At 49.9% G+C, this 12,421-nt stretch overlaps 1 protein-coding gene across 1 annotated transcript; it reads right to left on the bottom strand.

Moving 5' to 3' along the window:
- Positions 1 to 3,691: 3,691 nt before the first annotated feature.
- Positions 3,692 to 8,566, bottom strand: KLK14 (kallikrein related peptidase 14). The gene is made up of 6 exons (XM_044260496.1): positions 8,553 to 8,566; positions 8,381 to 8,441; positions 7,348 to 7,519; positions 5,186 to 5,439; positions 4,911 to 5,047; positions 3,692 to 4,318 (listed from the first exon to the last, which is right to left on the bottom strand). The coding sequence occupies exons 2-6, from the start codon at positions 8,418 to 8,420 to the stop codon at positions 4,166 to 4,168; spliced, it is 756 nt and encodes a 251-aa protein (XP_044116431.1). The 5' UTR covers positions 8,421 to 8,441; positions 8,553 to 8,566; the 3' UTR covers positions 3,692 to 4,165.
- Positions 8,567 to 12,421: the final 3,855 nt, after the last annotated feature.

The raw sequence follows: 12,421 nt of genomic DNA, 5'->3' as shown, positions 1-12,421 counted from the left end.
ACAATCAGGCATGAGGAAGGCGGGTCAACAAAGACACTGTTACAGGCAGAAGAACTGGCAAGGGCCAAACCTTTCTTTCTGTACAGCTTTTGGACAACCCAGGCCTGCCGAGTTAACCCACAACCACCTACTTAAAATTCCTCCTCTGACATTCTCTATCCCCCTTATTCTGCTTGACTTTTATCCAAGGCACTCCCATCTGTAATACTTCGTTTTTTACTTATTCATTTATGTATTTCCTGTGTGCCTCTCCTTTCAAAGTGAGTTTCCTTGGGGCAGAAGTGCTTATCTGTTTTGCTTATCTGTCATAAAATGCAATGACTATTTGCTGGATGAATATTCAAAAAATATTGAACAAAGACAAATAGTCAATAAAATTCAATGAATATTCATGTACGTTACATGCGGATGTGACTTACATTTGCAGGATGAACTGAAAGCATTGCTGAGGGTGTGGGCAGACAGGAATCCTAATCTAGACAAAAACCTGTCAGTTTTTGGTGCAATTAATCAAGAGTGGGTCTTCTGGTCCAATGATCCCACTTCTGTGTATATTCCAGAGAAGTCTTCTATAGGCACGTAAGGGGCATATCCCCAAATAGTCATTGCACTATGGCTTGGGTAGTGAAGGGAACCCAAGTGTCCATCCTTAAAGAACTGGGTAGTTAAATGTGGTGGACGTCTATAGTGAGTTGGTCCTTCTCAAACTTTAATATGCTTTGTGTCCCTGAGGATCCTATTAAAATGCAGGTTCTGGTTCATTTGGACTGGAGTGGGGCCCAAGACTCTGACCTCTACAAGCTCCAGGTAATTCCGGTGCTGCTGTTCCTAGACCCTACTTTGAGAAGCAAGGGTATAAACTAGAGTAGTGCTCACCAATGGAAGTTTGTGTGATGGTGGAAATGCTCCATTTATCGGTACTGTCCAAAATGGCAGCCACTAGCCACATACAGTTACTGAGCACTGGGAATGTGGCGAGAACAGCTAAGGAATGGAATCTTAACATATATTTAATTTAGCCAATTTTAATTTAAAAATTAAAGGAGCGTGTGTGGCCAGTGGCTACCATATTGGGCAGTGCAGATGGAGAACACTCTAGCAATGAAAAGCAATAAATTAAATGAGCAAACGGCAACATGGAGAGGTTGTTAACACAGTATTTGGTGGAATAAGATCTTATATTTTATACCTCAACCTTGGGGCACCTGGCTGGCTTAGTCAGTAGAGCATGTGACTCTTGATCTTCAAGGTTGTGAGTTCGAGCTCCATGTTGGGCATAGAGACAACTTAAAAAGAAATACCCCAACCTGACTCCTCACTGACACCTGCCTTCCATGTACCCCATATAATCAAACTTAAGATGTTGGTGATTGTATTTGCACTATTATTTTGCATACCTCTGAGACAGAGAAAGAATCTGTCAATTAAATTATGATATAAAGCTAAGATACTAAGATGCCTCCTGATTTCAGAATTGTGAAAAATGTGAAGCAGCGTACATATGAGAAGCAGTAAAATGTGGTACTCAACCATTACATTGGGGGGGACAGTTGGGAAATCAGGTTAAAGTAATCTTTGATTGAAACTATTCTTATTTAGCTTTTTGGATGTAGGCTAAGAATCACAGCATGGGCTGTGTCTTCACCTCACTAGGGCCCCACATGTATCCCAGGACACAGCTGCTCTTGTCCCGTTTCCACCGCAGAGCTTGTATGGCTGCTACATAGGAGAGCCAAGGTGTGTCTGCATCCCTGGGACAGAAGGTGCAGCCTCCATGTCCCAACAATTGTTGGAGCTGCTGTAACCACGTGGGTCCCAGATCCACCACCTGAGAACTCTTTAGGTCCTGTGCTGCCCTCCACAAGAGAACAAGTGAACACTGGTAAGACCACACTGGCTTCTACTCCAGCTGAGCTCTGCAGTATCCCAGCGCAGAACCATGAGGAAACAGATGCTAGGATCATTGGGTCATTCCTAGGCAGACCTGTCCTGTGTTGTGCTGGTAAGGATTTAACCAAAAAAGTTTTTACCATTTTATGTGGTGTAAATACTCATCCTTGGGCTGATACCAATCTACCAGTGCAATGTCACTAGGCACAGTATTGGAAAGAGATGTGAAGAGCTCACTGTTACAGATATAATACAATAGACAAACATAACTTCAAAGAATAAATATTAGTGAAAATAATTAGGAATTGATGAATGTTGAGTATTTATGGACCTTCTTTTTAATATTCATATTTAACTGTAAGTTCATGTAATTTAATTTTTAATAATGGTTGTGTTTACCACCTGGCTCTCAAAATTCCTAAAGATCGGCCAGTTGGCTCTTATGGGGGCTGGTATGAGCTGGTCCTGGCACTCTCTTCTTTACTTTACTTTTATTTTTTAAAGGTTTTATTTTTTTAAGTAATCTCTACACCCAGCATGGGGGCTTGAACCTATAATCCCCAGATCAAGAGTTGTGTGCTCCATAGACTGAGCCAGCCAGGTGCCCCTGTACTTTTTTTTTTTTTTTAATTTTTTTTTAAGACTTTTATCCATTTATTTGATAGACAGAGATCACAAGTAGGCAGAGAGGCAGGCAGAGAGAGAGGGGGAAGCAGGCTCCCCACTGAGCAGAGAGCCCGATGTGGGGCTCGATCCCAGGACCCCGAGACCATGACCCGAGCCGAAGGCAGAGGCTTAAACCACTGAGCCACCCAGGCGCCCGGGTGCCCCTGTACTTTACTCTTAAGTTATGTTTGTTGTTTCTTGTCTGTCACCTCCTGCTGGAGTCTAAGCTCAGTGAGGGGAAGCATTTAGATTCATCTAGCTTGTTCAGAGCTCAACTTCCAGAACTTAGAACAATGGCTGGTGTACTGTAGGGGCCCAAAAAATCGTCTTTGGTGAATATAAGAAAGAGAATGAGATTCCTAACACAATGGCTTCATGTAAATTAGAAGCAATAGCTTGTGATGAGGCATGTTTTGCAATGATGCATGGTATTCAGGACCATTTGGGTTGGTGCCTGTGGGGAGGGAGGGTACTGGAGTCAGGGATGACAGATGGAATAAAGAAATAAAATGAGAGCAGGTCTCTGCCAGGACTTGAACTCCAGAGGGTGATTAACTCAACTCTCTTCACCTGAGATCTGATTGGGAAAAAGAGGACCTTTTTATATGCATAGGGTTTTCCAAGAAACAGAGTGAATCTTTGCCCTCCCTACCATGGACATCAGCAGTCCCGGCTCACAGGACCCAGAGCTGAGGCTCAGGGAGGGCAGTCTTGCTCAGGGTCAGGCTGCAAGACTGGGTGTTTCCTTCTACCACACCAGACACTGTGGCTGGGGAATGCCCCCAGAGAGCAACACGCATCCCACTCAGCCTTCGTCAGGAACACAGTTCCTGGCTGGGCACCATCAAGCCACTGTAGGCATATCCATGGATGAAGTAAATGAAACAATGAATGGAATTTAGGATTCTTCAGTTTTTATTATTAGTTATCTGGTTTTTATTTTTATTTAATTTATTTATTTCTTTTTAAAGATTTTATTTATCTATTGACAGAGAGAGAGTGAGAGAGAGAAGACAAGCAGGGGGAGTGGCAGAGGGAGGGAGAAGTAGACCTGTTGAGCAGCGAGCCTGATGTGGGGCCCTGTCCCAGGACCCTGGGATCTGACCTGAGCCAAAGGCAGATGCCTAACCAACTGAGCCACCCAGGTGCCCCTGTTTTTCTGGCTTTTAGAGACACTAAGAGTTTTGAAAAACGTCTTCTTTGGGGTGTGGTGCAAGTTTTGTGCTTTCATGTTCCTATATCTGTACCTAAGGGTCCTTGAATAATGATATTGTGGGGGTGTGGAGAGAAATCCTGAAGGAACGTCTCTGGAAAGGAGAGTTCTGGGTCAGGAGTCCAGATCAAGAGGCTGGGGGCCAGGACTCCTGGGTCTGAGGGAGGAGGGGACTAGGGGTCAGGACTCTTGGGTCTGAGGGAGGAGGGGCTGGGGACTAGGGCCCCGGGTCTGAGAGAAGGGGGCTGGGACTCTGGGTCTGAGGGAGGAGGGGCTGGGGACTGGGACCCCTGGGTCTGAGGGAGGAGGGGGCTGGGGGCTGGGACCCCGGGGTCTTGGCGTAGAGAGAGCAATATCTGGGGAAGCAGATGGGCTGGTGTTCAGTTACACCAGCAATCATTTGCCCCGCATGGTTTTCCGGATCCAAGTTTGGTACTTGCACAGGTTGGTGTAGACTCCAGGATAGCCGGGAAGGGCGCAACGTTCCATCCCCCAGGACACAAGGCCCTGGAGCTGTCCTTTGCACACCAGGGGTCCCCCCGAATCACCCTAAAGGGGAGAGGCCAAAATGGAGACACCCATGGACAGATGGTCAGAGGCATGGGTGTGGAAAACCCAGGAGGCAAAGAAAGGTGAGGAAGGAGGTGGGCTGAGAGCCCTGGCAGGGCTCAGGAGATATCAGCCGGAAGGGTTGGGGTCACTGCCTTCCCTCTTCCCTGGTTCCTGCTGTCTCTGCCTCTTGGGGCTCACTACGCTCTCTAGAAAACTGTATGCTTCTTTATCTCCCCGTCTCTGGAGTCACCTCTCAGGGATGGGCTAAGGTCTCTAGAGTTCCTGAGCACAGATTTCCCAGTGCCCACATGAAATAACAACAATGAGAGCACCACTGCTTTCCATGCACTACCACCTCATTCCACCACCTCCCCTAAGAGGTGCTACCCCCACCTGACAGATTAGTAAACTCAGGCACAGGGGATTAGGTCCGTTATCCAAGGGTGTACAACTAGCAGGCAGCCCAGCTGTTACAATCTCTCTCAGTCTATGGGAAGCCCCTGATGATTTTCATGCTCCTGAGATCCTTTGAAACCCAAGTCCCAGCCCCAAACAATCCCCCTCCCCCAGCTCTCCTCCTGGGCCTCACCTGACAGGAGTCCTTCCCACCTTGGGGGACACCTGCACAGACCATGCCAGCAGTGATGGCTTGGGAATAAGCCCGCCGACACTCCTGATCCGAGGAGATGTTGATGTTCACACACTGCAGGGAGTTGGGGTAACTGACTGGGGGGCACAGAAGGGTTACAAGTGAGGGTTCTACCTTCCAGCAGGACCAGGAGTCTGGGGACTGACCTCCTCCTCCCTCAGACCAAGGAGTCCAGGCCCCCCAGCCCTTCCTTCCCAGGATGTGGGAGTACTCACCAATGGGGCTAGATGTGGTGCCCCAGCCTGACACATGGCAGGGGGTTCCTGGGCTTGCACAGGAGCTGGTTATGGTGATGGGCCTCACTGCCCTCCCCAGCCGAACGGGCCGCTCCAGCTGAAGCAGCATCAGGTCGTTATTGTGAGTCCGGGAGTTGTATTGGGGGTGTGGCACCTGACGAACCACACGTAGCACCTGCTGGGTGGCCTCCCAGTTCTTCAGGTTATGCTTGCCCAGGGCTACGTGAAGGATCCTGGTCCATAAACCCCAAAAGTTGCACTGCTCAGGATCTGACCTGGAGACCCCTCCCCATCCTCTGGCCCCATACTCTTCCCTGGTGATGAATTTTCCACAAGTCTGAACTGCTTATGGAGTATTTGATGGACTCCAGTGCTCTTCTTTCCCACAACCTGTGCATTCTCACTTGGGCCAATCCTACCATACACCCCTTCCTCTTTTGAGCTATGCTCTGCTTTCTGGCTTGGGTGTAAGGTGATAATTGCGAGTTCTTGGTTCAGTGTTGGGTTCTAGGCTCTGAATTCCAAGTGAGAGTCTGGGCTATGGCTCTAGGCTCTAAATCAGGATTGAAATGCTGGACTAGCCTCCAGGGAGGCTCCATCCTGTCCCAGCCTGGCCCCTGGGTTATAGATATTTTGAATGTTTGAGTCTAAGCTAGGATCTGGGCTTTCTAGATTGCTAATGGATCATGGCATACTTCCTAGATATGGGTGTGAGCTTCTGGTGTTAGGATAGGCTGTGGGTTCTATTTTGAGCTCTGCATTATGGTTTGAGTCTGAGTTCTAGAATGTTGATTTGAGCTCTTAGTCTTAGGTAGTCTCAGTTCTAGATTTAGCAATGGATTCTGGACATGGATACAAGCTTCAGTTTCTAAGTTGCTAGGTTGAGTTCTGGGTTCCTGCTTAAGTTTCGGTTTTTGACCTGGGTTTTAGGCAATGGCTTGAGCTCTGTGTTTGAGCTTAGGGTCCTAAACATCAGTCTGAGTTCTTGATTCTTGGCTAGGCTTTGTTTCAGATGGAATTATAGTTATGGTCTGGGCTCTCGCTCCTAAACTCTAGTCCGAGCCCTTGACCTCAGGTTGAGCTCTGGTTTCTAGATGGAGCTCCAGAAACTTTGGATCCAAGTTTCTAGATGTTGCCTTGCATTCTGAGCTTTGCATTCTAGATTCTGCACTAGGTTTTGAGCTCTGGGTTCTACATCAGACTTTAGTTTATGGCATTAGATCTGGTTTATAGGCACTGGGTGGGCTCTTTCTTGGATCTGGGTTCTATGTTTAGGTCTAGACTCTTGGAAGGGCTCTGAGTTCTGTATGGGGCTTCAGATTATGGTCTGCAGTTGGACACTAGGTTGAAGTTTGGGTTCCAGCTGCTAAAAAAGAAGCTGTAGACTAGATTCTGAATTAAAAATTGCCTCTAGAATAGGTTCTGGGTCTGTCTGTTCTACATTCTGAGCTAATGTTCTAGCTGTAAACAGGGTTCTGGATTTATGGCTAGACTGCTGGTCTGGACTAGACTTTGAATTCTAAGTTTTGAGAGGTGTCCTGAGTTACTGAATGTAGACCATGCCCTAGACTGAACCACCAATCTGGAATGGGCTCCTAATCTTAGTCTCTACATAGAGCTTGACCTCTAGGTAGATCTCCAGATTATATTAAGTACTACTTTTGTGTGGGACTCTACACTGGCCTATGGGTTCTAAACTGTCAATCTGCTTTCAGAATCTAAACCGAGGGGCACCTGGGTGTCTCATTCAGTTGAGTGTCAGACTCGTGGTTTGGCTGGGATTGTGACCTCAGGGTGGTGGGATTGAGCTCCGCCTTCAGTCCTGCTCTCAATTTAGAGTCTGCTGGAGATTCTGTCTCTCCCCCTGCCTTTCCCCCTGCTTTCTCTCTCTCTCTCTCTCTCTAAATAAATAAACAAATAAAATCTTAAAAAAGGAAAAAAGAATCTAAACCGAGTTCAAGATTTATGGCTGGATTCCATATTCTGAGCAGTGTTGGTAATTCTAGGCTCTTATCCAGACCCCAAACCGGGCCCCAGCTACTACATTAGGTGCAACACAATGCTTGGGTTTCTTAGCTGAGCTCTGGGGCTCTAGACTCTGGAATTCGCTTGGCATAAGAGTGGGGGTGGGGATTACTCACGGGCGTGCACAGTGAGCAGCAGTGATGGCCCACTTGCCTGACAGGAGGGCCCCTCCACAGAGGAAACGACGAAAGGGACCTGCCAGTAGGGCTGCCTGCCATGGCTGGGAGTTCTGGACGCATGTGTAACCACCAATTATCTTGTTCTCATCCCTTTGGCTCTGTGCCATGGCTAGGAACAGGCAGGGGTGGGGTGGGGAAAGCAGATGACCAAATGCTCTTCACCTCCCAACTCTCTAGGACGTCTGGGACCCACAGATCCCTTTTTATAACCTACCCCCTAAACCACCCATCTCTATCTGCCCACGCAGTATGAGATCTGTGAGATATGCCAAATGTTGGCTGTTATCGGCCAACACCTTCCCCCTTCACCTCCACAGTACAGCAGTTGATCCCATGGCCACCTCATCCAGGGCTCTGACATATCTACTATGATTTTATTCTCCCATAAGTAGTTTATATCATCACTTCTCATAACGTGTCACAGTTCCCCCCATTAACCTTTCTTGAACACATTCAAGGAGCTCCCTGTCCTTTTTCCAGCCTTCACACTCATATGCCCCCCCCCCAGGACCCACCGTCTTCCCACTGTCTTGCCCCACACCCACTCCATCTGCCGATCCTTACCCCGCCCTGTGAGCCCACCCTCCAACCCCCTACCATCACCCTTACTCCCATCACCACCAACAACATGCCATCTTTCCGTTAGTTTTGCAGCCTCCTTTTATATTTATTTATTTATTTATTGCAGCCTCCTTTTAAATAAAACCCAGATAGGACTGAACAGTTCTCCGCAAGTCCTCATTTATTTCTTCCCATCTCCTTCAACTCCGGTACCCTCATATCTCCTGATATCTCCACAACTCAGAACCCAGGCCCCCTCCTAAAGGCTCCTCAGTCAAGAGCCCCAAAACCACACCCATACCTTCTCACCAGGTCACCCCTGAGTATACTGGGTCCCTGGGAACCCTCCCCATCTCTTCTCAGCATCTCCAGGGGACTGTCCTTACCTCAGACCCCACTGCTGTCTTACCTAGAGCCACGATCTGGAATGCTGTCAGCAGGAAGAACATTCTGGGGGCTGGGGGTTGGTTCTGGCAAATGCAGAGAAAAAGTGAGAGAGAAGCAGGCTGCAAGAAACCCAGAGTTTGAGGGACAGAGAGGACCTTACACAGAGACCAAGACCTTTGGAGACATGGATGTACCTCGGTGTGTGGAGGACGTGGCGGTGGTGTCTTGCCTCCCTGTCACTCCGTGGAGGCCTTTTATCCTGGTCTGGGCAACTGGCCCTGCCTCCTGCCCTTCTCCTGACATTTTTTTTTTAATAGCCCGGTTCCTATTCCAAGTCTCCCTGTCCTATCTCCTCCCTCCCCTCTCTAGCCAGAGAAACAGCCACAACATTAATGAGAACCCGCCCAGTGGTGGTGTTTAATCTGGGAGGAACCTCAGGAGGGGGGACCCCAGGGCAAGGTGGACAGGATGGGGGTCTCACGGGAAGGTGCTGGGAGGGGTGGGGGACAGAGACACAGAGAAGTCTGGGAAATGAAAGAAAAGTCACATATGACCCAGAGATAGGGTCAGAGAAACACAGGCCAGAGAGAGGAGTCAGAGGGAGAGAGACTAGGGAAAGATGGGGAAGGGGAAGGAAGATGAATGTAGACACAGGGACAGAGGAGGCGGATTCGGGGAAAGACAAGGGAACAGGGGAAGCCCAGAAACAGAGATTCATGGAGAGGGCAGAGTGGGAAAGCAGAGGGTGGTTGGGGGGGAACAGATGAAAGAGGCTGGGGGGTGGGGGGCGGGAGGCACATGTTGGGGGGAGGATGACAGGAATGGTGCAGACAAGTGCTGATACACTGGAGAGGAGGAGGAGGAAGATGAAGGACAAGGCAGAGAAGGGGGAGACAGGGAATGAAAGGTAACACAGGTGATGGGGACACAGACAGAGGAGACAGGCAAACATGGAAGGTGACAGTTGCCATGAGGAGGGAGGGAGGGGTGGGGCTGGGAACTGGCAGGAGAGAGGATGGGCGGGAAGCACCTGGGACTGCCTTGTTCCCCTAGGCTTTTGTGGTTCTCACAGTCTTGGGAGTTTGGGGAGCAGGGGCCCCAGCAGGGAGGGGGGGTTCAGTACAGAACTGGGGTCCTCCAGCTGAAGCTCTGCAGGGGGCAGGGGCAGATTGGGGTACAGAGACAGAGAAGGAGACCCAGAGAGAGGAAGAGAGACAGTGGTGAGGTGAGGTGGTGAGGTGGGCTCCAGGTGGCCAAGGAGGGGCTCTGAGTTCGAGGGACCCCTCCTAACTTGGGGCAAGGCCCACTCCCCTCAGCACCTCCCAGCCTCTTAAATTCCTTAATTTTGCAGTTTGTCCCTGGGCCTGAGCAGGGCACGGTGACTCAGGAGGCAACTTCTGCACTCTCCCTCTCCTGACACACCAGCACCCCCCCATCCCCCACCCAGACTGGTTCTCAAACCACTTTCCTCCCTCTCTGCCTGGTCTGCTGCTTAGCCCCTGTCTGTCCCTGGGGACTCACCCCGGGCATTTGAACCCACACGCCCACCTCCCTGTGTGCATTTCTGTTTCCTGTGATCTGGTTCTGAGGAGCTGAAGGTGTCAGCTCTGGCTCTGGCAAACCAGAAGGGTGGGATGCTGAACAGAAGGGAAGACTCCCCCTAGGGCACAGGGGGCCTGGGAGGGGCTGTCTGCACCTGGGGATCCTCATGGTGACACAGATGTATGCATGACATAACCTTCCATGGAAACACCATGCAGGGGCACCTGGGTGGCTCGGTTCAACTGCCTTTGGCTCAGGGCTCAGATCATGACCCCAGGACCACAGGGAGCCTGCTTCTCCCTCTCCCTCTGCCTGCTGCTTGCCCTGCTTGTGCTCTCTCTCTCCATCAAATAAATAAATAAAAATCGTTAAAAAAAAAAAAAAGAAAGAAAGAAACACCCATGCACACATGCACATAGGCAAACTTATGCACAGAGACCTGGAACTAGACCTTAAGAGTCTGGCTACTGGCCCTCGGGGATTTCCTGGGACTGATACAGCCTGCAGGAATTTATCTATGACAACATCGCCACTGGGGGAAGCTGAGAGAAGGAGTCCATGGGACTCTATCATTTGAACAACTTCTTACAGTCTGTAAGTATTTCCTTTTATTTTTCTCTCCATAATTTATTTCAAAACAAACAGCAACAAAACAGTTTCCGGGTAAAGGGAGCTCACCACCTCCATCTGAGCATAAACTTAGATTTGATGGACTCAGGGGTATCTTCTGCTGAGTTGAGAGGCTCTGGTAAGCATGAGGTCTCCCTCCGCCTAAAAAGAAGGCTCTGAGGGGCGCCTGGGTGGCTCAGTCGGCTGCGCACCTGTCTTCAGCTCAGGTCATGATCCTGGGGGTCCTGGGATGGAGCCCTGGGTCGGGCTCTGTTCTCGGTGTGGTCTGCAGTTTGCAAACCCTCTCCTGTTTGTGCTCTCCATCTACTCACACCCCAGGTGTCTCTTGACACTCCCTTTGCCCCTCTGCTTGTTCAGGATCTCTCTCTCTCTCTCTCTCAAATAATAAATAAAATCTTTAAAAATTTTTAAGTAAAATAAAAAGAAGGCTCTGCTTAAGCAGAAGCCTTCAGTGAACCCAAGAGAGCCCTAGCGAAAGGCTGGCCCATGCATCCCAAGTATGCTCCCCTCCTTCTCACTCCCCAGCCCAGGCCCTGTCCTTGCATGCTCCACCAGGTTACTCAGCACCCTCCTGCCAGAATCCAAAACCTGGGCCGCCTGCTCACCACTCCACCCACCACCTTAGCAGTGTTGTTGGCTCTGACATGGGTGTGCAAAAGATATTCAGTGAGTGAATGAACGAATGAACAAACAGATGGCCGGAGTCCTTGCCTTCAAGTTGCTCATGGTCTGGTGGGAAAGGCCAATGGAGCAATAGGAAACTTGGTCCAGGGTGATGTGCCCCTGAAAAGGAATATGGAAGGGCCTGATGAAACCCCTGGAGTGGGGAAGGGTTCCCGAAGGGCGGGCTGTCTCAGCTGGGGCCTGTGGCGGATGAGTAGGAGTTAGCCAGGGGGATGGAGGGAGTGTAGGGTGGTGGGGGGGCAGGGGGAGAGGGGAAGGGCTTGAGTAGAGACCTCCAGTCAGGAGGATGGTGACAGAGCTCAGAGGGCTGGAGGGAAAAGTGGCCAGGAGAAGCAGAAGCTCAAGGGCGATTCTGAGCAGGGGAGAGAAGAGCCCTTAGGATCCTTGGTGGAGACCTATCTCTGGAGCTCAGGAAGGCTGTTTGGTTAGAGACAGCGGCGGGGCGTTATTAGCTCAAGTGGCAATGGAAGCCAGAGTGCCTGCAGCCCATGTAGGGAGACTGTATCTAGCGAGAGGACCAGGGACATCTGCCCAGGACCCTAAGGAAGACCCCGGTTTAGGGGGCAGGGTGCTGAGAAGGAGCAAGGGGAGAGCTAGAAAGAAGGCCAGGAAAGGATGGTTTTGGGAAAGTTGAGATAATTTTCCAGGAAGGAAGAGACTTGGGAGTGGGACCCAGCTGGTCATCAGGGAGACTGGAAGGTTTTCATGGCTGGTGGGACTGGAAGGGGGGTTGGGGGGTTGGGGAGGAGGTGGTGAGTGAAGACAGCCCTTAGATGGGGCAGGGGCAAGAGGTGTGTAACCATCCCAGGTTGGTGAGGAGAGGGGAAGGACATAAATAGCTCCCATTTCCTGAGGACTTGGCATAGCCAAGTGCTGTGCTATGTTCTTTTGCTTTTGTCCTTTAATGCTCAGAGCTTTTAAAAAATTCATTTGTGGGATGCCTGTCTAGCTCAGTTGGTGGAGTATGCGACTCTTGATCTCTGGGTAGTGAGTTTTGAGCCCCATGTTGGGTGTAGAGATTAATTAAAAATAAAATCTTTAAAAATAAAAAAAATTGAGGGCTGCCTGGGTGGCTCAGTCGGTTAAGCAGCTGGCTCTTGATTTCAGCTCAGGTCATGATCTCAGGGTCCTGGGATGAGCCCCACGACCCGGCTCTGTGCTTAGCAGAGTGTCTGCTTGAGGATTCTGTCTCTCCCTCTCCCTTTGT

Source organism: Neovison vison, chromosome 7 (assembly GCF_020171115.1).
Source record: "Neovison vison isolate M4711 chromosome 7, ASM_NN_V1, whole genome shotgun sequence".
Taxonomy (NCBI): domain Eukaryota; kingdom Metazoa; phylum Chordata; class Mammalia; order Carnivora; family Mustelidae; genus Neogale; species Neogale vison.
Note: the sequence above shows the minus strand (reverse complement) of the source record. Positions and strands in the feature narration are given on the sequence as shown.